This window comes from Doryrhamphus excisus, chromosome 2 (genome assembly GCF_030265055.1).
Source record: "Doryrhamphus excisus isolate RoL2022-K1 chromosome 2, RoL_Dexc_1.0, whole genome shotgun sequence".
Classification (NCBI taxonomy): Eukaryota; Metazoa; Chordata; class Actinopteri; order Syngnathiformes; family Syngnathidae; genus Doryrhamphus; species Doryrhamphus excisus.
Window position 1 is genome coordinate 15,997,971 of NC_080467.1, and position 26,769 is coordinate 16,024,739.

Below are 26,769 nucleotides of genomic sequence, written 5' to 3' on the forward strand. Positions count from 1 at the left end.
TCTGGCGCGCGTGTGTGTGTTGGTGTGTGTTGGTGTGTGTGTGGTGTAAAACAAACCTCATTTACTGTTGACTAATGAAGATTTAAGAACCTACTGTTTGTCTTTTTTTCTGAGCAGCTGTCAGGGCTTGATTATGTCTTCTCATCTTCCAGAAGTCATCACCACGTACGTGTAATGTCGGCGTCTTACGTTTCACCTCGGCGCCTGTTGAAAGGTGGGGCCCCGAGTGTGACCCCCGTGACCCTGCAGATTGACAGGGAAGAGAAGGAGGAGGTGTTAGAGAAGGAAGTGGAGGAGTTGAGTGCACCGTTCGGGCCATCTGCTGTACAAACCGAGCCTGTCGACTTGATAATTAAAATTAATTACCCCAAATTAACTGCAAAGCGTTTTGTTCACTCGGTCTACACGCGGAAGTAATGACACCGAATCTAATCACCACACATAAAATGAAGACCACTACACTCCGTTATCCGTATTGCTCATCATTTGAAGCACATGTCGTTGTTTTGTTTAACAGGCTTACAGGGCTCCCACTAATCCACAGACAATTTGTCTTTTTAAATCTGAGACGGCATCACTTTGCGTCTCTCATTTCAGACACAGTTGGAGGCTGCCTGTGCCTCTCTCTGGGCTTCAAGCCATCATCATTTCCGACTGTGATGTATGGATTTGCAAAAAGCCATTGTGACAGTCAGTGGCACATCTGAGACAGCAAACACATCCAACTCAACAAAACACCACTTCAACCTTTTTTACAGCCTTGGATGGGATTGCAATCACACGCTTCTTTTTTTATTGTGTTATTAAATATCGAAATACAGCAGAGCTCCACTTTGTCACAATTTTGGATCAACCTTTGAGATAAAAGTCACAGTCTTTATTATTAGACTAGATTCATCTCCAGAACCCGACTTAGATGCTCTGTGCAGTAAAGGGCAGAGCATCTGTTTGAGTCCAAATCAATCAAAACGAGTCTGGTCCCAAGTCAAACAAACTTAAAATCTTTGAGTCCTTACAAGTCAGAAGCTGTTTATTGTTTACCAAATAAAATGGCATTTAAATAATGTAACCATCTATTCATTCATTCATTCATTCATTTTCGACCGCTTTTTCCTCACGAGGGTGACGGGGGTGCTGGAGCCTATCCCAGCTGTCTTCAGGCGAGAGACAGGGTACACCCTGGACCGGTCGCCAGCCAATCACAGAGCACATATGGACAAACAACCATTCACACTCACATTCATACCTATGGACAATTTGGAGTCACCAATTAACCTAGCATGTTTTTGGAATGTGGGAGGAAACCGGAGTAGCCGGAGAAAACCCACGCATGCACGGGGAGAACATGCAAACTCCATACAGAGATGGCCGAGGGTGGAATTGAACCCTGGTCTCCTAGCTGTGAGGTCTGCACGCTAACCACTCAACCGGCGTGCCACCATCTATTCATTCATTCATTCATTTTCTACCGCTTTTTCCTCACGAGGGTCGCGGGGCTGCTGGAGCCTATCCCAGCTATCTTCGGGCGAGAGGCGGGTTCCACCCTGGACTGGTCGCCAGCCAATCACAGGGCACATATAGACAAACAACCATTCACACTCACATTCATACCTATGGACAATTTGGAGTCGCCAATTAACCTAGCATGTTTTTGGAATGTGGGAGGAAACCGGAGTAGCCGGAGAAAACCCACGCATGCACGGGGAGAACATGCAAACTCCATACAGAGATGGCCGAGGGTGGAATTGAACCCTGGTCTCATAGCTGTGCGGTCTGCATGCTAACCCCTCGACCACCATCTATTAAGTTTGACAAATATCAATTGCTTTACTATTTAAAATGACATAACCATCACATTAGTTGAACGGCCTAGTGGTTAGTGCACAGCTAGGAGACCTGGATTTGATTCCCCGCTCCGGCATATCCGTGTGGGTTAATTGTTAATTAATTAGTTGTTGGTAGGTTAATTGGCAACATAGTATGAATGTGAGTGTGAATGGTTGTTTGTCTATATTTGCCCTGTGATCGGCTGGCAACCAGTTTAGGGTGGACCCCGCCTCTTGCCCGAGAAGACAGCTTGGATAGGCATGCCCACGACCCTTGTGAGGATAAGCGGTATAGAAAATGGATGGCTAGTTAGAAATTGGGACGTATTTTACTCAACACATTCAGAGTGTTGAGTCATCAGACTAAGGTCCGATTCAAGTCCGGCGTCATTGATGTCAAAGTCCACACAAGGTGCAGTTATTGGATGATTTGGTCGAGTCATGTCCAAAGTCATCAAAATTGTGACTCCAGTCCAAAGTCATGTGACCAGACCTCTGCCTCATGTCGGCTAAGAAGAGAAGAATGTAGATTTTTATCTCTAAAGTTAACATCAATTTCTGCATCATCAATGCAGCATCTTGTTGCAGGGCTTTCTACGGTGAACCCTTTCAAAATAAGATTTTATCTGATGTTTGTTTGTTCACGTATTACTAATCTACTGAATAAGAAGCTTCATTTCATGTAGACCTTCTTTGTTTAAGCCCAGAGTTTAACATACAGTCACTATGATTGATATCATTATTTATCTCAAGTGTATGTGATGTATCTGTCTCTCGGTAAGCATCCCCAAGGAAGCCGGTGACTGTTGAAGGATTTCATATATGTTTGTCTCCTATTCTTTGCGTCTCATATATGTTTGTCTCCTATTCTTTGTGTCTCATATATGTTTGTCTCCTATTCTTTGTGTCCATGTATGTTTGTCTCCTATTTCTTGTGTCTCACTCATATAACTATGCACTACATTTAATCAAGTACAACCAAGTAGCCTTGGGCAAATCACAGGACACATAATCGCTTTCAGGCACATACAGTTCCGGAGCTCTACTACACATCCACAATTTTGACTAACAACAGATAACGGGAGAGCATGACGTCGGCAGCCATGGCCTGTCGATAACGGCTGGCTCCACCGCTCCACCCCGCCCGTCCTGCGTTGGTGAGAAGACGTCGGCCGAGGAGAAGAGGGGGGCCACCTGTGATGCGCCAGAGATCTACCGACATTTCTTAGCATAATAAAAGCCGGGCAGGGACAGTTAGCTGTACTCATTTGTTCTGACCTGTAAGTAAAGCCTACGTCTCTGCAGGTGTTAGGGAAAGACTTATGAACCCGGAGCTCCGTGTAATCTGACTGGTCTGAGAGTAAACCATATAACTGACAAGTTCGTTGTCATCTCTTGCCTCCAACACGACACCCACAGGAATCACTGACCTAAGAACAGGTGGTCAAATTCCAACACTGTCCATGTGTATGACAGACCATATCCTGTCGTTTCCACATGGTTAAATGTGTGTCCGGAACAATGAGATAAATTACCAAGGAGCGTGGTGAAAATGCCATTCTCCACCTCTGCGGTAATGTTAATCCTTTTTGAATTAGGCTTAAGAGAACAAATGAAATTGGATATATTCATGATAATGGAGTGCGCTCAAGCAAGTTTCATGTGTCTGCAATTTAATTTTAATGCTGAATTAGATGGAGAAGACTTTCTGGTATTTGTTGAAAAAATATCTATGAAATGACTACGGCATATACTTAGTCCTCAAACGATTGCAGGGTGGAACCTTGGTTAGCGTCATTTACTCTTTCCGCAAGGTCCGCCTCTAACAAAACCATACTCTAACCAAATCCATTTTGTGTTGACTGGTTAATTGGTTCTAGATCCCTTCGTGGAAAGTGAATTTCTGCAGTCATAAATGTAATATTTTGGTAATGGTAATGGTTTAATTTCATTTGAACATGCATCAGATTACAATTGAGTGCATCCCATAATCAGTTCACAGTTCCACATGTCCAAAAGGAGTAGGAAGAAGCAAAACTTATTAAATCCTACCCCTCCATCTGGTACTTTTAAAATCAGTAACTGTTACATTTGTTCACTTCCTGCTTTCCATAATACAGTTTAAGTTTTTTTGGGTTTTTTTTTAATAATACACCTCGTATCGAAGTAGGATGTGATATGACCATCCAATGACATAATGTGTACCATAGTAAGTGTCAATATAGTGATATATATAGCACATCATGACTGGTTCAAGACTCTTCATCCTTGTATTTAGCAAACATCAAATGCTTGTATTGTTTCTTGAATTGGCTCATCGTTGTGCATTGTTTGAGGTCCTTACTCAATCCATTCCATAGTTTGATTTTAGCTGTTTGAAGATGAACTATATCAGCAAGTTGAAGTATTTGTGATTTTAGAAATAAGGAGTTAGTATGTTCTCTGTAGGCGGCATTATGAATTATCCTTACTGACCTTTTTTGCAGTGCATTTAGCGAGTGAAGATTGCTTTTATAGTTATTAGCCCATACTTCCACACAATAAGTAAGATATGGTAGAACCATTGAGCAACAAAGAGTGTGGAGTGATTTCTGATTCAATACAAATTTTGCTTTGTTCAATACTGAAATATTTCTTGCCACCTTATGTTGTATTTTTGTAATATGAGGTTTCCAGCTCATATTTTCATCTATTGTGATCCCCAGAAATTTATTTTATCTTAGAAAACCTGTTTACGACCTTCTAAAAATGTTTTTTTTCACATTTTTAGAGCCATCTCGACATGAAACAACACCCCTATAGATCCACCTTTACACTTTTATTACCTAATATAGTACAGCTGTCCCTCGTTTTATCGTTAATTGGCTCCAAACTCCATTGCGTTTAGTGAATTTCCAGGGAGTAGGATGTTGTTAACACCAAGCTAAACCACAAATGAAGACCCTGGAGTTCAACTGTGGCGTTCAATTGCTTCCCTTTATATTAATGTATGGTGAAAACTGTAAAAAGAGAAAAAGTGCATTTCAACATGTTGAGCCGCTACAACACAATCAAGTGCTTAAAGCTTATTCAATCATATTTTGTCAAAATACTCAACAATACCCAAATGTATATAAACTGTAACATAGTTAAAAATACGACATTCCTGCGCACTAATTCAACGTGGATGACATCTAATGCATTCTTGTGCAATCTCTAGCTAGCGATCTTTTCCTTCTGGCGAGAACCGGAAGTAAACCGGAAGATCAGCTTCGGGAACCGGAAGTACATTTTAGCGATAACATTTTAAAATATAAATTTGCATAAACAATGAATTACTTATTTAAACAACTTCTAATCGCTTTTAGCAAATATTCATACTTTTAGCATTGTTTATTTAAACCCATTACCTTATTTATTCAGAACATTGACTTAAGGGTTCTTTCTTTATAAATTTAATATTTTTTATATGTAGTATTCTACAATGGTAACTATGTATCAGCAATTTTACTCTAATGTGTGGTGAGACACACAAGCAGCAGACTACATTGCCGGAACGACAGTGATTAATCTCACAACCAGCAGCATACTCCCAAACACAGGCTAAAGGTGACTTTAGGGGTGTTATTTCATGTCTAGATGGCTCTAATGATGTCAACAGGTTTTCTATTGGTTTAACTCTGGAAAATATTTGATGTATGATATATAAATAAAGAATTCACTTACTGGAACCGATTAACCGTAAAAAACGAAAATGCAAGATTCTGCTGTTTAAGTGTACAATATGACCTTTTAGCGCTTGTTGCTGGTGCCGAAGTCTGCATCTTTTAAGAGGAAGTACAACTTAGGTTTTGAGTGTTTCAGTCTCAGGATTTGAGCTTGATGCTCACCATCGTCTGTGCAGGTAAAAATAAAGTTTCAGCATCACAAAATCCATTTAGCACTGAAACGATCCAAGTTGTTATTATTTTTTCTTTATGTTCTGTTCAATCTTTACTATTTTTACAACGCTCTCCACAAAATCAGCCACGCACTCACTATATCCTCTGCTGGCTTTCACGTGTCTATGTATTGATTTTGCTATTAGAACACTTTGCAGATCTTGTTATGTCTTATTACGGCCAGAGTGAAATGTCCTTTTGCCGCCAGCAGACTGTGCTTTCAGCTCACATCCTCGCTGGCTCCATTAATGGCAGGGCTCAGCATTTTGAAGACCAAATGAGGCACTGTAATTGTGTTGTTAGAGCAGATGGATTAGTCATGCGGGCACATGAAACTGAACTTACATGTTCAGATTGCTGCCATAGTGGGAAATGTTCACATTGATGTGGTCTTTCGGCCAATATGATTCACTTTTTTTTTTGGTCCAAAATGAAATATCTCAAAGAAGGAACAACAATTTATGAGCCACTTCCGCCTAGTTTGTCAATATTTTGTTAAACATCTGCACATGGTGCTCACTGGTTGAAAAGTGGAGTGTCATGTTTATGGGCGACTTTTTTAAGTTTGAGCGAAGAGGGGGCTTAACATGCTACCAGTCCGCTGCAGATATCCGCTGGAGAAGAGGGCACCATAAAGCTATAGACAGTGTCTCACCAACGCAGCTCACGTTGTGTTGCATGGGGGAATTCCACCCACAATGACTGTTCAAAATAACCAAAATAACATGTGGAACATGAAAAGTCACTGGAAAAAATTGTGTTTTCAATAAAAATCTACAAATTGGCGAAGTAGAAAATGCTAAATCGCATATATCGCAATATATGCCCCACTTCTTTCTTTAGATTCTTCAGTGGGTCAGAAACTGATGGGGCTAATGCAAAATGACAACTTTGTTTCTCATCCTTGACACAATACCTCCATTCATGCCACCCCCGTGGATGTGCATGCCCACTGGCTCCATATAAAAACTTGTGTTTTGATTTCTGCCCATGACATATTCCTTAATTTGCAAGAACCCCGAGGTAGAATGCCAGCATTGACCTCTTGCTGTCAAGAAAATTAATCTCCTTTCATCGGAGACTCTGTGTTTATGATGCAGCAAAATCTTTTTTCATCAGTGGCGTCATCAGGCCTATTTTAGGGGGATTCAGCCCCCCTAAAATGTTCTTAACCCCCCTAAATAATTTGATATTTTTTATTGATTTTTTTTTAGCTCTTCAAACAAATTTTAATATTAGTCAATAACAAAACAACTGAACTCAAAATACAAAACAGAACTAGACCATCACACTACCACCACCATATTTTACTGTTGGTATGATGTTCTTTTTCTGATGTAATGTAATGGGGGACACACCTTACACCTTCCAAAAAGTTAAGCTTTTGCCCCATGACACCACAGTATTTTCCCAAAGGTCTTGGGGATCATCAAGATGTTTTCTGGTAAAATTGAGACGAGCCTTAATGTTTTTACAAAAAAAAATCTCTGACAAATTTTATATAATAGGGCAAAAGCAGGCTAATAAGCAAGCCAATAAGCAGGCTAATACTAGCCTACTACTAGTAGTAGTAGTAGTGGTAGTAATATTCAGAAGAAGAATGATAATGATAGTAATAATAATAGGCTAACTAATAACATAATGGTGATTATTATATAATTGATCACTGTCCACTAGACAAAATGGTTGCAGAGCTTGAGCAGCGGTTTTGCAGTGTAGATTGTGTGTACTTGGTGTAAATGTAATGGTGGCCTAAAACAATTGAGTATCCCTACTAAATCTGTCCAAAAGTGGGAAAGTTATATGCTGGTTGCGCACCCCCCCCCCCCCCCCCCACCCGTCCTCAGAACCTAATGACGCCCCTGGTCGTCATCTAAATATTATATTGCATGTTTGTGTAAATCTGTGGTTCGAAGTATGTTCTTTTTTGCCGTGAGAAATTATCCAATATAATTTTCATTATCATTTCTTAATAATTTTCTGCAAATATTACGCCATTGTCGAGTGTCCGCGGTAGAAAAACTGGAAGAGCAATGTAATATTCGTCCGTGTGGCAACACGTAGCTGATTGCGTCGTTCCTCCAATAGACTTCATGATGCACGTGAGGTGGTTAGTGGTGTGCGGTAAGATTTTCCAATGTAAAAAAAACATGCCGTGGCTCAAAAAAGTATGAAAAAACTGCCTTAACGTGTTGGCCAGCTTGAGAAGGTACTGGAAGAGCGTCTGCTCACTGTAGTTAAGCGACGCGCCCACAAGATGTAAGTAAAGACCAAATCATATCTATGCGAAAGGTGCAGTTTTTTGTGCTTGCCGTATCCATCTGAGTATCTCATCTCACGCACGCAGCAGATCGGCAAAACGCCTTTGAGATGTAATTTTAATTACTATTATAATATTTATTATATTTTCCCCATTGTTTCCCCTACTTTCACTTATTACTCCGTGTACTCTGGTAGTTGCGCATGCGTCCTGGCCGTGAGTATGGTCTAGTGTAAAATAATGTATACTGTATGCCTTGGCTCAATAAGTGTTGGGAAACACTGTCGACATAAATTTGTATTTACCACCATCTAGTGGCCACTTACTGGAATGCAGCCTACACATAATTAAAGCCTATAAACAAAACCTCATTTATTCACACATGTATTCTGAATAGAGTTGTGCACAATTTAAAAAAATAACCCACCACTAAAAATGATGTTTTACACACATTGCTTCTTACTTCTTACTTGTTTCTCAAGGTTCAATTGGTAAAATAAGCCCTTCCAATGAGAGAGCAGTACATTTTTTTGTGTAACCATTGAATAATCCTACTTAGTTGTAGTTCACTATTGTTGTGTAAACCTGCTGTCTTGCTTCACTATTTGTACCACGAAGGTGCCTTATTCGTACATCACACAATCATAACTACGCACTTTAACTTTAAACATACTACCAGCGTGATTCACAAATTGTGCTTCTATTCATGAAGTTAAATAAGAAAAGTAAGCATACATGTGAAAATTGTTTTTTGCAGGTATTGAATGCTTAAATGTTTTAGCTCTTTTTTTAAATATTAGTCAATAACAAAACAACTGAACTCAAAATACAAAACAGAACTAGACCATCACACTACCGCCACCATATTTTACTGTTGGTATGATGTTCTTTTTCTGATGTAATGTAATGGGACACACACCTTACACCCATCACACCACAGTATTTTCCCAAAGGTCTTGGGGATCATCAAGATGTTTTCTGGCAAAATTGAGAAAACCTTAATGTTCTCTTGTGGTTTTCATCTTGGAACTCCGCCAGGCAGGCTGTTGTTGCCCAGTGTCTTTCTTATTGTGGAGTCACGAAAACTGACTTTTAACTAAGGAAAATGAGGCCTGCAGTTCTTTGGATGTTGTTGTGGGGTCTTTTGTGACCTCTTGGATGAATTGTCACTGCGCTCTTGGGGTCATTTTGGTTGGCCGGCTACTCCTGGGAAGGTTCACCGCTGTTCCATGTTTTCGCTATTTGTGGATAGTGGCTCTCACTGTGGTTTGCTGTAGTCCCAAAGCTTTAGAAACAGCTTTCTAATCTTAAACCAGATTACTGCGATGCTCTTAGCGGATGGATTTTTAATTTAAATATTATTATAATCTGACCAAATGTTTTCAGCAAAATTGATTTGTGAAAAAATTAAGACTACATAACTACAACATTTAAGGTAATATAATAATATCAACAAAATATTACAATTATTCCCTGTTATGACTTATCGTTGGAGCCAAATAAAGACATCAATCTCATCACACTAGTGGCCACAAAGCATGACATGATCAGGGAAGAAAATCAACAAAATTCTGTTGATCCACCCTGGTGTTTCTCCTATATGGAAAAAATAAGATTTCATTTGAATATTCATTGTTTTCTGAACTATTTATTATTATTTAAAGTGGTTAATGTAAGCAAATTAAATACCTGAAATCAATGTTGTTATGTCTTATGTCTCTGCAGAATACCTCAAAAAAAGTTTATTTCAGCTTTTCTGGTTCAAACACTTTGTCCTGCATTTTATAAAAGAGCTAATCTGTGGAGCTAATCTCTGGATTTACTTGTTTTTCTTCCACATCACATTCCATCCACTGCACTGTTAAATGACTATGTTTAGTGCCAACCACCCCTAATATCCAAGTCACAATAACAGCATACAAGTACAATAGCTCTCAGTGCTGTGGATATTTGATATTAATAAATAAACATGAGTCATTGAGACGCCCCGATGTACCCCTGCGATGTACCCCTCTGATTTCGGATCAACATTTCCCATAAAAGTTACTGCTGCAATTATTAAATTCAGCTCCAGAGCCCTCCCTTTTTAAAATTAGATTAAATTTCCCTATCTTGAAGGGAACCTATTATACTTTTCTACTTTTGTTGTCTATATATGTTGTTATATTCATATATATGTTAAAGGATGCCAAAGCTTCAAATAATGAGATTTGCAAATTTGGAAGTGAGCCCTGAAAGTTTTTCAGTATGTGGCCCTCAGTAGAACAAGTTTGGACACCCCTGAACAAAAGGCATATGATAGGAAGTCAAAAACCCCAACAGCAGTTTTTGGTTTTTTTCCATTTAAATGATTTTTTTTGTTTCTCCGTTGTTATCAGTCCATCAGGACATTATTTGTCGGTTATTTCCTTGTGTTATGCATACTTGTTTGGCAGGATTTAAAGCAGAAGGCAAGCATTTACTGCTGTGTTCAGCTTCAAATAAAATGATATAAAGTCCTCAGGATGCTTTATAAAATTCATTCATTCATTTTCTACCGCTTTTCCTCACGAGGGCCGTGGGGGTGCTGGAGCCTATCCCAGCTGTCTTCGGGTGTGAGGCGGGGTACACCCTGGACTGGTCGCCAGCCAATCACAGGGCACATATAGACAAACAACCATTCACACTCACATTCATACCTATGGACAATTTGGAGTGGCCAATTAACCTAGCATGTTTTTGGAATGTGGGAGGAAACCGGAGTACCCGGAGAAAACCCACGCATGCACGGGGAGAACATGCAAACTCCACACAGAGATGGCCGAGGGTGGAATTGAACCCTGGTCCCCTAGCTGTGAGGTCTGTGCGCTAACCACTAGCCCCCCGTGCCGCCCTGCTTTATAAAATTATTCAAAGAAATCAACTTCAATAATTCAGTGTGTTGAATCACAGTATACATATGGATATGCTCTGAATATGTGTTGAATGATATTTCTTCATTTTTCATTCTGAAAAAAAGATGAAAAGATGAAAGGTGTGTGTGTGTGTGAGTAGTGGAATATGTTTCATTCACAATATTGTGGAAGTCAAACCCACAAGGTGACGACATGAGAGGGGAAACTACAGAGGATTTCACTCATTCTTGTTCTTGTAATCACTGACAGGCGTGTGTATATTTTTAGTTTCATTTTTAAGGAAACTATTTTTAGGTTGCACGTGACTTCACACCCAATTGCAGTCGTCATCGGCTCCAGCAGTTGGGAGGCAAATAAGCATATTCATAGCTCATGTAAAATGAGTGCGAAAATTCCAAATACTGTTGTTTGGAAAAGTGTTTGATTCTTATTTTTAATGTTTGTCACACTGTCACCACTGTCCTAACTGTTTTTATTTTGTGTAAATAATTCAACAAAATGGCGGTATGGTGGACGAGTGGTTAGCGCGCAGACCTCACAGCTAGGAGACCCAATGTTCGATTCCACCCTCGGCCATCTCTGTGTGGAGTTTGCATGTTCTCCCCGTGCATGCGTGGGTTTTCTCCGGGTACTCCGGTTTCCTCCCACATTCCAAAAACATGCTAGGTTAATTGGCCACTCCAAATTGTCCATAGGTATGAATGTGAGTGTGAATGGTTGTTTGTCTATATGTGCCCTGTGATTGGCTGGCGACCAGTCCAGGGTGTACCCCGCCTCACGCCCGAAGACAGCTGGGATAGGCTCCAGCACCCCCCACAACCCTCGTGAGGAAAAGCGGTAGAAAATTAATGAATGAATGAATTCCACAAAATGAGCTCGGCAGCTGTCAGGAAGTCCTCAGGAGCGATTGAGAGTGTGACCAACCACAGCGGAGTGGGCATACTTGAAGAAGGGTTAGGGGTGGAGTAAATTAAACAGGTGGTTGAGGTGGGAAGCAGTAAATCCATGCAAATGCTGCAGAAAGAGGTCCAGAATCTGGAAGATCCAGAAAGTTTTGTGCGAGTCCACAAGTCAATACATAGGGACAAACAATTAGCATAACAGGTCCCCTTCTATATTTTGACTTTATTCTCGTGAAATTACAGATGTTTTTCCATTAATGCTCTTGTACTTCAAGTACTTGTACTTGTACTTTCAAATGTATGATGTTTTTTTTAATATTCTTCTCTTAATTATGACCTTACTCACATAAGATTTAGACTTTATTCTTGTAACACTGTAGCTTTTTCCACAACCTAATTATTTTATACCTTAACTGACTGGCATGTGTGGCATGTGGTGAACTAGGCGACTGCCAAGTAGGGGTGTGCGATACTGCTAGATTCGGTATCTATTTGGTATTGACCCGATATCGATCCTGTGTTTTTATTTTTGAGCTTAGCAAAGTTCATTTCTATGTTGCCATGTGAAATTGATGTAGGAAGTAATTTCCGGTAATGCTTAGGATACAACAAAATACTGTAAGTATTACATGTTGTCATGAGCGTACCTGTTACGACATGATTCCAGCATATACCTATATAACAAAGAGTTGTCTCTTTTTATCTGTTTCTATAGCTTTATAACTCAGACAAAAGAGAAAAATGTGTGTTCATGTGTCATATACGGATTATGGATGATAGAGAAAATAATTTTGATGGGTTGACAAAAAATTTAGATGACATACTTACTATATATATACGTAAGTACTGCAATTGTTTACATCATGGATATATATGCCATACATCCCAAACAGGAAGTCATGCTCTATGTTGTTACACTAACTAACATCATGTCTCGGATTCAGTGACCGATATCAGCTGTTGAACCTCAATGGTGACACTGATCAGGCATAAGATTGAGATACTATAATATTTAGGAGGTACAAAGTCCAAACTGTGATTAAAATGCTGCTGCGTCAACTTCAGCTCCTCGCGGATGTTTGTGTTGAACATTCATTCAGTTTCCGGCATGACAATGTTTACTTATCAGACAAGGAGTGCAAACAAGTGAAGGAATTCAATGTACTTCCCATCAGTGTATTTCTTTTGGAGTACCAGTACTCAAAGAGATGTGTTTCCAGCAACACTAGCTCTAGCCAAAAAACACTAGCCAAAAAAACATCACAGATTAATGAAAACGTGTTCATATAATTTCAATACCACTTTATACTTCCTTATATACTGTAAGTGTGCACTAAGATATGAGAAAATGCTGAAGATGGGAAATAAAATCGTATTTCTTTGTCAGGTGTACAGTATCCTCCCACATTCCAAAAACATGTTTGTTAGGTTAATTAAAGTGTAATTGTCTGTAGGCGTGAGTGCAAGTGTATTGGTGTGTGCCTCTCTCTATATATATGTGTCAGCTCTGGCAGTAAAGGTGGCGTGAACTCCAGCTTTCCATAAACCTGGATAGGACAATGGATGGAAAAATACAAGGTAAGGCTATGAATGCTTTCGCTTTCCATTGACACCTCTTGTGACCTATAAAGTTGAACTAGTAGGCGGAGAAACATCAGAGGGAGAGGGAGGAAGTGGTGAAGAAGCGCTCAGGTGAATGCAGTGTTTGGTTTATGACCACAATCAGCCTGCCGCAGAGTTTGTATCGTCTCACCTTGCCTCTCAAGGTAAGACAGCATTTGTTCTTGAGTAAAACTAAAATAACTTTACATAAAAGTGCTGTTAGTTTCCATGTCGCACATGATAATGATCACTGTCTGACAACCAGAGGGAAACCGGTGGTAGCGTAGCAAGAGGAAATAAACATGCCATAAAGAACCGGGGCAAGTAATCATCATTCTGCAAAAGACTCCACATTATAGTTTCATTTTTAATTTAATGCATTAACATGAGTACTCATGTGCCAGTGTGACCGTTATTAAAATGTAATATTTTATGGTGACAGTTGTTTCAATCAGGTGTGCACGTCACATTGCATTTTTTTAAAATACAAAATCCTTTAAAATTCTTAAATGATTTACTTTAAAGCAAGTCCACCTCTGAATGGCTGAAGACAAACAAAATGAATCCTGAATCCTATTGAGATGCTGTGGCATGACCTTAAAAAGGCTTCATTCTTGAAAAGCCTCCAATGTGGCTGAATGACAACAATTCTGCAAAGATGAAATGATCAAAATAACTCTAATAGAGAGCTTGATTGCAGTTGTTGCTGTAAAAAGAAATCAGAAAGAGGTTAAACGCTAAAATAGCTTTCCATAAAACGGCTGTTAGTTTCTCTGTCGCACATGAGATGCTGTGGTATGACCTTAAAAAGGCGCTTCATGCTGCAAGACCCTCCAATGTGGCTGAATGACAACAATTCTGCAAAGATGAATGGGTCAAAATAACTAATAGAGAGCTTGATTGCAGTTGTTGCTGTAAAAAGAAATCAGAAAGAGGTTCAACACTAAAATAGCTTTCCATAAAATGGCTGTTAGTTTCTCTGTCGCACATGAGATGCTGTGGTATGACCTTAAAAAGGCGCTTCATGCTAGAAAAGCCTCCAATGTGGCTGAATGACAACAATTCTGCAAAGATGAATTGATCAAAATAACTCTAATAGAGAGCTTGATTGCAGTTGTTTCTGTAAAAAGAAATCAGAAAGGGGTTCAACACTGAAATAGCTTTCCATAAAACAGCTGTTAGTTTCTCTGTCGCACATGAGATGCTGTGGCATCTTAAAAAGGCTTCATGCTGGAAAATGTGGCTGAATGACAACAATTCTGCAAAGATGAATGGACCAAAATTCCTCTAAGAGATAGCTTGATTGCAGTTAGGGTTAGGGTTAGGGTTGCTGCAAAAATAAATCAAAAAGGGAGTAAAGACTTTTTCCCAACACTGTTTATCTCACATAGAGAACAACCTGAAAAACATCAGATCAGCACAAACAGTCCTTTCATTGGACTGGATCAGTATTTATGTGTGTAATCAGGCAAAATAGGGATTTGTTTTTGTAACAAAAATCCCTGTATTGGTAGAGTTTGAACTAATCATAGGTCACGCTAAGGTCCTTATATTCCTAAATCCCATGTTTTTCAATGACATCACGGTGTTATGTCACTTCGGGTTTGCAGAGGAAACCTGACACAAATGTCCTCAAGCTGTTCAGGCCATTCAGGGTACAGAACAGTCGTATAGCGGCTAATCTCTCTTAGTATGAAAAGAAACATTGACCTCCAAATGTCCTTATGAAACACTTTTGTTCACCACGAGTCAATGTCGCCAGTCAATGTGAGTTATGTCGCCAACAATCAAGTCCTGCTGCACAGTGTTCCGGCACAGTGTATGAGTGGATATCACGTAGGACACACAGTCAGGAGATCAGGAAGACCTGAGTTCGATTCTCTGCATGTTCTCACCGTGCGTGCATTCCAAAAACATGCTAGGTAAATTAGCGACTCCAAATTGTCCATACCATTACCATAAATAAACATAAAATAGGCTGCATGGCGGATGAGTGGTTAGCATGCAGGCCACACAGCTAGGAGACCCGAGTTCGACTTCGAGTTCCAAAAACATGCAAGGTTAATTAGCGACTCCAAATTGTCCATAGGTATGAATGTGAGTGTGAATGGTTGTTTGCCTATATGTGCCCTGTGATTGGCTGGCGACCAGTTTGTCCACCCACTAATTCAAGCACTGTTTCCTCTGTATATTGTTATAAAACAGGGGGATTGGCTAAACAATCCTTCTCAACTGGGATCAAGATGGATTTGTGAGCTAAAGACAAACTCAAATGCTGAAGGACCCTCAGAACACAGAAAGCTGGACCCAGGACTGACGGCTCTGCAAAACTCTAAGTGGGTAGTTGCAGTATATGGACTTGTTTTGTGGATGACTCTGCTTGAATCTTTTCTCTACACAGATGCTATACGAGAAAATGCAGTGCCGGTAATGTCAGTTCGAGGTCAATAACAGCATCATTGAGGGGAAAGAGGAACCTCATCCAGGAACAACATCCAGACTTCCCCCTTGTAAAGGTCTACCAGTACGGAAGATGTCAGCCAGTAAGACAACCAATGCAGGAAGAAGAACTCCAGTCTTCAAGGTGTCAAAGAATATTAAAAAGGTAAAAACACATACCAGAAAAAATTATACATGAACATGAACGTTAGCAAGATATGTATTTATTTTGCTGTTTTGCCTTTGAATGAGAAATGTATTACCCATATGTGTGTTTAGGAGTAAGCCGCAAATATAATCTTATTGCCATGTAACGCCAAGCGCCAGCCTGATGCTGATTCATACATAATTACCTCCTGCTTGCAAGTGGAAATAAATGGCTTAAGGATTGTTTTGGTTCTTGCAGCCAACAGCTGCTGCCCTGAAAGGTGCCATTCAGCTGGGCATCGGTTACGCTGTGGGAAACCTCAGCTCCAAACCTGACCGAGATGTTCTTATGCAAGACTTTTCTTTGGTGGAGAGTGTCTTCTTGCCAAGGTACTTTCACTTCAACACAAACCAGAAGGGATATGTTGCCTGATTGTTGCCAAGCGGACCAGAGCGGATATTTTTGTCATGAAAATTAAATGTGAGGAAAAATTTCAGTAGAAAAAGTGGAAAATATGTGAATTTCTTGGGAAAAATGTGAGGGTTCACAGGTATATACCGGCATAATGATATTCAATACAAACACTATATGAAAAAATATCTGAAAACATCGGATCGCTTACCATCAAGCCCATACTGTCGCTAGGCTATAGTGTGGTTCCCATCATACTCTTGCATCCATGACATAGTATTGCGTCTTGTGTCGTTTGCTTTGTTTGTGATAAAAATAGCATTAAAAAAACCCCCGGCAACCTGTGTGGAGTTTGCATGTTCTCCCCGTGCATGCGTGGGTTTTCTCCGGGTTTCCTTCCACATTCCAAAAACATGCTGGGTTAATTGGTGACTCCAAATTGTCCATAGGTATGAATGTGAGTGTGAATGGTTGTTTGTCTATATGTGCCCTGTGATTGGCCGGTGACAAGTCCAGGGTGTACCCCGCCTCTCGCCTGAAGACAGCTGGGATAGGCTCCAGCATCTTCTGCGACCCTCGTGAGGAAAAGCAGTAGAAAATGAATGAATGAATGAATCAATTATATTTCGGCTGCATGGTGGACTAGTGGTTAGCACCAGGCCTCATAGCTAGGAGACCCGAGTTAAATTCCACTCTCGGCCATCTCTGTGTGGAGTTTGCATGTTCTCCCCGTGCACACGTGGGTTTTCTCCGGGTACTCCGGTTTCCTCCCACATTCCAAAAACATGCTAGGTTAATTGGTGACTCCAAATTGTCCATATGTATGAATGCGAGTGTGAATGGTTGTTTGTCTATATGTGCCCTGTGATTGGCTGGCCACCAGTCCAGTGTGTACCCCGCCTCTCGCCTGAAGACAGCTGGTAGATAGGCTCCAGCATCTCCCGCGACCATTGTGGGGATAAGCGGTAGAAAATGTTTGAATGAATGAATGAAGAACTGCTGTGGATAATTGTGTTTGTTCCACAGTGCGGGCAGTAGCCTGACTCCAGCACATCACTACCCAGACTTCCACCTGAAAACATATGCACCTCTGGCATTCCGCTACTTCAGAGAGCTCTTTGGTATCAAACCAGACGATTACCTGGTATGTTTGGGCACACAGTTAGTTGAGTGTTAAATTTCTTATTCTTACCATCATTATTTCATCATGACAGCGTGTTGAGAGATTATTATGATTCGCAGTACTCCATCTGTAACGAGCCTCTGATCGAGCTGTCCAACCCCGGTGCCAGCAGTTCTTGGTTCTACCTTACAAGTGATGATGAGTTCATCATCAAGACTGTGCAGCCCAAAGAGGCGGAGTTCCTGCAGAAGCTGCTTCCTGGCTACTACATGGTGACAACACATTTCCTGGTTCTAGTATTCTCTGATGTGTCAGAAAAAACATACAAAAATAGTTAATCTGTATACGACAGTATTAGAACATGTCTGAAGTAACATATGACATTCCTATCAGCAGTGTAGTACATCAATGACCACTTGGTCCCCTAAGTCCAGTTCTGGTTGGATTTCGGTGATGCGGAACGTGGTTCCAGATAGTCACTAGGGTTGCATAAGTAAGGAGTTTGAAGTCTCAAAACATTTTTGTGATGTAAATGTATTATTTTTCTGAAGCCATATTGTTTGTAACTCCTTACTTGTGTAACCCCAGCGTCTACCTGGAACTACGTCCTTCATCACTAAAATCCGAAAATGGATGGATGGAAGACATATTATTGAAAACCGATATTTCCCATTTTCCGACAGCTTACTAAGTCAGAAAATGTGTCTTTCCACAAGCAGGCAGAATGGGATGTAACAATCTGGCTAATTTATCCACTATCAGTCCAAAAGCTAAATTGCAGCAGAGTTGCTGTGTTGTCGGATGCACATTCATTCATTCATTTTCTACCGCTTTTTCCTCACAAGGCTCGCGGGGGGTGCTGGAGCCTATCCCAGCTGTCTTCGGGCAAGAGGCGGGGTACACCCTGGACTGGTCGCCAGCCAATCACAGGGCACATATAGACATGTCAGATGCACAGATTGCAGTAAATATAGTCATCGAGTGCTGTCTACTGCTCCATGGAGGGAGTTTGGAATGTCTTGACTTCATTGAAAGCTCCTTTTTTCTGTCTAGTGTAAAAATAAGACTTTCAGGCTGTGGTTTTCTGGGTGAGACATTTATTTCATTGTACAACAAATGCCAAAGCAAGCTGCTCACACCCTCTTTGTTACACTTCCTCGCTCATATCTGTCAAATGGTTCGTACATAACATCTGTCATCATGTCAGAGACGTGTTAAGTATAATGTTTCCTTTAACTGTTTATCTTTGGAATAACATAAACTTTTCTGTTTATGTTTTATTTCCCAAATGTAGAACCTGAACCAGAACCCAAGGACTTTATTGCCGAAGTTCTATGGCCTTTACTGCATCCAGTGTGGCGGTTTCACTGTCCGTGTGGTTGTGATGAATAATGTGCTGCCACGTGCCATGAAGATGCACTACAAGTACGACCTGAAGGGCTCGTCGTACAAACGCCGTGCCTCGCACAAGGAACGCACCAAGTCTTCGCCCACGTTCAAAGACTTGGACTTCCAGGAGCTACATGAAGGCTTGCTGTTTGATGCGGAGACCTACAACGCATTAATGAAGACTCTACAGAGAGACTGCAGGGTATGTTGCATCAAAGGGAACCTGTTGTTTGTTAGAATGTTGTATTCTCGTGTTAAACGATGCCAATGTTTCAGATAATGAGGTTTGGAAGCAAACCCTGGCAGTTTGGGGATGGCTCTGAATAGCTAACACCAGGAAGTTACCAGTGTACCCGGGAATGCAGGCAGTTTTCCTTCCTCCCATGTCAGTTTTGGTCTCCAATTGGTCTCACATCACATTGTGGTATAAATTAAAACAGTTTTGGAAATTCAGAATGCAGATTCTGGAAGATCTAGAAAGCTTTCTGTGCGGTGTTATTGTGTGTAGCTGCTCTATAAGTCCACAACTCAATACAAAATGGTCAAAAACTGAGCATAATAGGTCTTCTACAGGATTTCATTTTTTAATTAGCTTTATTTGATTTCTCTAATCCTCCATATAATGGAGGATTAAGGCTTAGTACAACCAAATACCAAATGATCACGTGGGATTGGACCTCACTGTATTGCACAACAGTGCTCAAGGAAGTCTTTGTTTTCAAGTATAATTCTGTGACATCATTGCATAGCCGGGAGGATTGGTGCTTGGTTGTACTGTACTTTGGTATGCAGTTGCAGATTAAGTCCCCTTAATTTGGCCACCACATTGTCAGAACCACCTTAAGGAAATCTTTTTTGTAGGTTCTAGAGAGCTTCAAGATCATGGACTACAGTCTTTTGCTGGGGATCCACGTTTTGGATTGCAAACTGTTCAGCAGGGGGAGCAGATGCGACAGCAGAAAAGGACAAAAAGTTCTCTACTCGACCGCCCTGGAGTCCATCCAGGGGACTGTGAAGGACCCAGAACCAGTGGCAAATGACGACACGTGAGGAAACTTTTTTTCTTTTTTTCCAAAACACTAAGTACAATACCATACAGATCACTGCTCTTCGCAGGGGTTACCTTCCAGTACAACCAGAGAGTAGCGAAAGAGGCACCCATAAAAATGTCTATTTTTAACACACACCTCAGCCCCTTCCACTCCAAACTCGGAGTTTGACCTCCAATTTCCGATCAACATTTGCAATAAGAGTGACTGTAATTATTACATTCAATTCAACTCCTGAACTCTCCCTTCTCTCTTAAGTATCCCTCACACACTTATCAAAAGGCATTTTAAATGATAAAATGTTTAGGTACGGGGCTGCATGGCGGTCGAGTGGTTAGCGCGCAGACTTCACAGCTAGGAGACCAGTGTTCAATTCCACCCTCGGCCATCTCTGTGTGGAGTTTGCATGTTCTCCCCGTGCATGCGTGGGTTTTCTCCGGGTACTCCGGTTTCCTCCCACATTCCAAAAACATGCTAGGTTAATTGGCGACTCCAAATTGTCCATAGGTATGAATGTGAGTGTGAATGGTTGTTTGTCTATATGTGCCCTGTGATTGGCTGGCGACCAGTCCAGGGTGTACCCTGCCTCTCGCCCGAAGACAGCTGGTATAGGCTCCAGCGGTAGAAAATGAATGAATGAATGTTTAGGTACTCGCTACTAATGAATGATAATGTGCGTTCAAGGACCGTATAACAAAGTACAAAATCTCAACCCTTGACTAAAACAAAAACAACATTATCAGTGAAGCATAAAGACATAAGCATATAACAAATGTGGGCTTGTTAACTTTATTACCAACTTATGCTGAATGAGATATTTTCTATTTTTTGGACAAAAAATCTTTTTGGGGGGACAAAATCCTGAATCACAAATGTGCAGGAATCCATTACACTGTTCCCGTAACACATGGGGTCTCAAACTCAACTAACCGGGGGCCACTGAAGGTAGAGTGTGGGTGAGGTCAGGCCGCGTCAAATATTTAGTCAGCATTTTTTTTGGTCCTTTATGGTTTCAGATTGACTTCAGTTTGTGACCGAAGGAGAATATTGTGTTTACTCCATCCCAACGCAAACTATGCAGATTAATTTTGAAAACATTTTCATTTCAGATTGGGTGGAATCCCTGCCAAACATAAAGATGAAAAGCTGCTAATCTTTTTGGGAATCATTGACATCCTTCAGTCGTACAGGTTCGCAATCTCACACATCCTTTTCATAGTGTTCCTTTTATTGTGTATACTGTACGCTGTCATACAGTTTTAATTTTAGTATTTTTATTGACAGGTTCATTAAGAAGGTGGAACATTCCTGGAAAGCACTTTTACACGATGGGGTATGGACAGCCACATGCCTCTTATCCTTTTGTTTATTTGTGTATTTATCTGATAGACTTCTTTGTTTTGCAGGACACCGTGTCGGTTCACAGGCCTAATTTTTATGCGGACAGATTTCTGAAATTCATGGGAACGGTCGTATTCAAACGCATCCCTCGTAAGTAGTTCTGCTGTCAGCGCTTGAAGCCGCTATATACTGTATAATGGTTTTTACAGAATGGGTTTTGTTCAACAGACTTAAGAGGAGCCTCTTCCAAAAGGAAGAAGAATTCTTTTGGTGCGGTTCGGTCTGCCTCTCAGGAGTTGCCATGTCTGCAGAAAGTGAAGCAAGAAAAGGAGAAGAAAGCTCAAAGCATGGAAAACCTGGATGGTAAGTTCATGCATCAAGGAAATGCTTCAATGAATTAGTGTATTTTTATAGAATAAAGGTAATTTATTGTGTCAGAATGCTTAGTGAGGCTTCGGTATGGGTGGGCAAACTGCTGCCTGAGGGCCACACCTGGTCCGCCAAGCATCTTCAAATTCCTTTTTGTAAACCATAGAAATAGTCAGATGTAATCTATGGATTGTACCAAAGCGACACAACACATCAACTAGGCTTGTCACAATTATGGATATATTGATCAAATGTTAATTTTTTTTTTAAAAACAAGGTCGGTAATTATGAGCCATGTTAGTCTCTTTGTGCTACACAGGCTGGATGACATAAGGGTTCACTTTGTATGTGTTTGAACACATTGGCTCTATATTAAATGAACAAATCTTCTCAGCTATTTGTGCCAGTAGCACAAAACCTAATTTACTTTGTCACCTTAAAATCACAAATACTTCAACTTGCTGATATAGTTAATCTTCAAACAGCTGAAATAATGCATAAGGCTAAAAACAACCAATTAGCTAAAAATGTCATCCAATACTTCTCTACAAGAGAGGAGAAATATGATCTCAGGGAAGAAGTACATTTGAAACACTTATATGCTAGGACTACGTTAAAAAGCCATAGCATTTCAGTATGTGGAATCAAACTATGGAATGGATTGAGTAAGGACCTCAAACAATGCACAACGATGAGCCAATTCAAGAAACAATACAAGCAGTTGATGTTTGCTAAATACAAGGATGAAGAGTCTTGAACCAGTCATGATGTGCTATATATATCACTATATTGACACTTACTATGGTACACATTATGTCATTGGATGGTCATATCACCTCGTACTGAAGTACGACGTGCATTATTAAAAAAAAACAACAACCTTAAACTGTATTATGGAAAGCAGGAAGTGAACAAATGTAACAGTTACTGATTGTAAAAGTACCAGATGGAGGGGTAGGATTCAATAAGCTTTGCTTCTTCCTACTCCTTTTGGACATGTGGAACTGTGAACTGATTATGTGATGCACTCAATTGTAATCTGATGCATGTTCAAATGAAATAAAACCATTACCATTACCATATAACATAAAGCCAAACTGTTGATGTTTTTGTTTTGCATGTATTGAACTACATTGAATGGGTTCTAGCATCTTTGATGTACAAAATGTAGCCCTCCACTTCCTAAAATTGACCTGTGGCTGCCCATTAGACACCACTGACTTACTGTAGATTGTTGATCCTGATCAAAAAAACAATAGAGAGAATAAAGAGGCCCAAACTGTGAACCACCAGGAGGCAGTGCCTATAGATTTATCTCTTTCTTCCGTCTTCCAGTTTCCAGTTTATCCAAGCCAGCTGATCTTCTGCCAAGGGCAGTAGTTTCTTTCATATCTACTGATGAAGAGCACCTTGAAAACAGGTAGAGTCCATGCTTTACTTATTAGCACGATGACTTGCTCTTGGATTTAGAATTCTATTTTTATTGCTGCAGTAAAGACAGACGGGCTTCCAGTTCAACGATCGCACTGGATGATCCTTTGCCATCCCTCACCAGAAGCCAGTCAGACACTGAACTGGATGTCTACTTGGTATGAAAAATACAGAATATGCTGTATCTACATGCATGCCTTTTTCAAGGATTTGGCCCCAACCTTTTTTGGGACAACGGACAAACAAGACATCCTTGCTAGATGAATGGGGGACAGAGGGATACGCTGCAATATAGTTGGAACCTATCACAACGGCAAACTAAAAGGAAACAATTTGCGGTAGGAGTGTCCAAACCTGTTTTCTTTTAATTTTGTAAAAGGCAAAAAAAACAGGGCGACCAGTCCAGGATGTAAGACAGCTGGGATAGGCTCCAGCATACCCTAGTGAAGACAGGCAGTATAAAAATGGATGGATGGATGGCTAATAAAAACCTGTTTGATTATTAGTACCAACATTTCAGCTTCTTTTTATATTTTGCCTTTTTGCTCTATTTTTGCTGTTTTATGGGTTTAATTCTATTGAATTTAATACAATTCTGGAGGCACCTGGGGGTGCAAATGAATGACATTTGCAGGTTGACCAACTGAGTAGTACTCACACTATGGTTCTTAATTATTTTGCATCAAGCCCCCGCCTTCAGGCGACAGTGATTTTTTTCACGCCCCTCCCCTAAATTGAAATACAATAGAGAACCTGATATTTATTTATAAACACAATGTAACAAGTTTTATTAGCTCAATTTTTAACATTTAAGCAAGCTTTAAGGTCAGTCCTTGTGACTCTCAAAATGTTTTTCCTGGATTTTATCATTTTTTTCCCCCATTCTCCTGCTGTCTCTGTCTCACTCATCCACAGTCAGCTCTGTACAACGGTGGTCCTCTTCTCCTGGGTTGAACAGACAGCCTCTTCATTAGTTTGAGCATTGCTGCCACCTAGCTGGAGGATTCAAGCATGAATACCATACATGCAGACAATGCATGAAGACACTGATACCAAAAAAAAAAACACCCATGAGTGCAGAGGTGCAGACTTATACAATGGCTGTAATGCAACCACTGTGTGCAGACTCATAATGATAACAGCCACCATTATAAAATTAAAATACAAAGACTCACTGTAGGTCGAAACTCGGTTACATGATGTGCAATGTGGTTTCCGCCCTGGTTGTGGAACACTTGTCCAGCTCTGTCCAGGAATTCTAGTATCAGGATCTTGTTCGCTGGCGTGGGAGATTAATTGACGGAGCTTCTGCAGTGATGCAGTAGCTGTACCGGATCACTGTGATGAAGAGAAAGCAAAGCTCTCACTTTATACCTGTAGATCTACATTCCTACACTTACCTACTGTATGTTCACAACGTTCGGACAGTACCAGTGACCTAAACAGCAAGGTTATGGATACAAAATGTATTTCCTCGTTTGGGTCGGTGGACTTTCCTTAACAGGTTAGATGAGAATCTTGGTCACTTGGGAGGAGCCAATTGAGTTGGTTGGAGCATCTAGTCTTGACACCTCCTGGACTCCTCCCTGCTGAGGTGTCTCGGTCATGCCCAGCCAGGAAGAACCCCCCTCAATCTCCCCGGTGGAAATGGCGAAAATGGCCAGAGGCAGGGAAATATTGTCTTCTCAACTGAGACTGCTGCCCCCACAACCTAGACTTGGATAAGTTGAGGAAAATGGATGGATGGAAGGCTTTTATTCACGTAAAACAGGTGGAAATGGAGTCCCCAAAAGCAATGCACATCCAAGAGATCTCCAGTCTAAGTACACGTTTTATTCCTAGGATGGCAGTGTAAATCGAGTTTAAGTATAAGTCAGAACTTCTAAAATATACATCTAAGTCACTCACGCTGTACACAGTATTTCATTCCAAGGGAGGCAGTCTCAATGAATGCTGCTTAGTCCATTTCATAGGAGCAGATCCTTTCACATGTTCAAAGATACCATCTACGTATGGTGATGGTCGCAGCGTTTGAACGACATGGACTGTGCATAGAGACAATACTGGCCATTGTTTCGCCACTTTTCCACGTTTCTAAACATAATGTTTTCATATAATGTCATGGTGTATTAATACAAAAACCTTGTGACTTCGCAAAGGGCCAAAAGATCAGACCCACTGAACAAGATCAGAGGGGTCTTGAAAAATTTGACTTTTTTTTTTTTTTTAACACACATGGCACATCAACAAACATGGACAAACATGATTGGGACAGCTACATAGATATGAAAGGAAAAAATTACATTCAGGTCAAGTAGCAGCAGAGCCCTAGGCTGAATTCACTTTTATTTTGTATGCTTTTTGTTAAGCTCACCTGGGCCCTTTTTGCCGTCAAATAAATACATACATTTATACTAACTATGACTCAAATTCAATTTATACAACAGAATCAAGGATGCACTATGGTAAATAAAAAAAAGCCATATTGCTTTTTTTCAATTTTATGGGATTTTGTTTTGCAGTAAGGTGACACAGCTGGTGGATGTGCTCCTGGAAGCGATGCCTTTTGAAGAAAGAGCTTTTTGAGGTTTTGCTCCTGCATTGTCAAGACATCAGGACTTCACAGCAGCGTGTGACGCAAACAACAGGCGATAAAATGCTCAAAGATAGTGTTTTTACTTGAAATCAAGTGACAATCATTCATCTACTCCACAAAGCACACATGCGAATACAGTTTGGGTGTATACAATGCAATACAATTCAATACAATATTGAAGCCTAGCAGTTTCTTTTACACTTTTCTGCTAATTGAAAAAAAATCAGATTATTTTTTTTTATCAGTGGCTGGATCACTGTGGGTATGTTTTGTCCATACTTATTTATTTTCTTTCCTTGCAGTTGTTTTCCTACTTTCACACTACATCTGTGCTATACATTAACCAATTGTTAAAGTTGAACCTGTAATGATAATGAGTTATTAGCCCATCTATTACTATGGGTATTTGACCCAGGGACCATCTTAAAATTATGTGTACACACTACATAATTGATTAAATTAAATTGTACGTAATTGAATTTATGTTTCAAATGTAAGATGCACTGTTTTGATTAAACTCCAGTAATCTTCAAACGCAATTACGTATGTTTGTGCAGTAAAGTTCAAAGCACGTTTAAGGTGCTCTCGCGTTAACTGTTATATATGTTCATTCAAACACAAGAGGGCGCAACAATGATACTCTTGAAGACTCTTGGAGACTCTTGAAAACTCTTGAAGACTTGATATTTATTCCACCAGTGGTATCCCAAGTGCTGCATTTTCCATTGGCGTGCAGCATAAGTATTATAAAAACAAAATTACAAAAATACAGAAATGGGGGGAAAGTGCAAAACGTCGTAAACTAATGGGAAAAATTATTTGCTGATGCTAACAACGCAATGCAGGTTGATTAATAATAATAATTATTATAAATATTTTCCTTGCATATTGGATTGAGTCTTAGTTTGTATATTCCACAATGAAAACTGTAGAAATGGCCTATTGTTGTTGTTGTTTTTTATTGTTTTGTCCAATAACCATTACTAAAGGACAGCAAATATTGGATATACTTTTCAAATATTTGCAGAGTACATCTATTTTATTTTACAAACCAACATGTGGCAATAAA

General features: G+C 40.2%; 1 protein-coding gene across 1 annotated transcript; it reads left to right on the forward strand.

The window, feature by feature from the left end:
* Nucleotides 1–11,855: 11,855 nt before the first annotated feature.
* Nucleotides 11,856–25,603, forward strand: LOC131109956 (phosphatidylinositol 4-phosphate 5-kinase type-1 beta-like). The gene is made up of 13 exons (XM_058062547.1): nucleotides 11,856–13,568; nucleotides 15,610–16,009; nucleotides 16,250–16,380; nucleotides 17,429–17,546; nucleotides 17,645–17,797; nucleotides 18,820–19,116; nucleotides 19,776–19,960; nucleotides 21,073–21,153; nucleotides 21,248–21,296; nucleotides 21,370–21,454; nucleotides 21,533–21,667; nucleotides 23,009–23,093; nucleotides 23,166–25,603. The coding sequence occupies exons 2-13, from the start codon at nucleotides 15,938–15,940 to the stop codon at nucleotides 23,266–23,268; spliced, it is 1,494 nt and encodes a 497-aa protein (XP_057918530.1). The 5' UTR covers nucleotides 11,856–13,568; nucleotides 15,610–15,937; the 3' UTR covers nucleotides 23,269–25,603.
* Nucleotides 25,604–26,769: the final 1,166 nt, after the last annotated feature.

Excerpts from the sequence above, each read along its gene's own strand:
- LOC131109956 (XM_058062547.1), top strand. The coding sequence starts at position 15,938 with ATGTCAGCCAGTAAGACAACCAATGCAGGAAGAAGAACTCCAGTCTTC. Across the intron at positions 16,381-17,428 it reads GAGAGTGTCTTCTTGCCAAG|TGCGGGCAGTAGCCTGACTC; the intron begins GTACTTTCACTT and ends TTTGTTCCACAG. Across the intron at positions 19,117-19,775 it reads CTCTACAGAGAGACTGCAGG|GTTCTAGAGAGCTTCAAGAT; the intron begins GTATGTTGCATC and ends TCTTTTTTGTAG.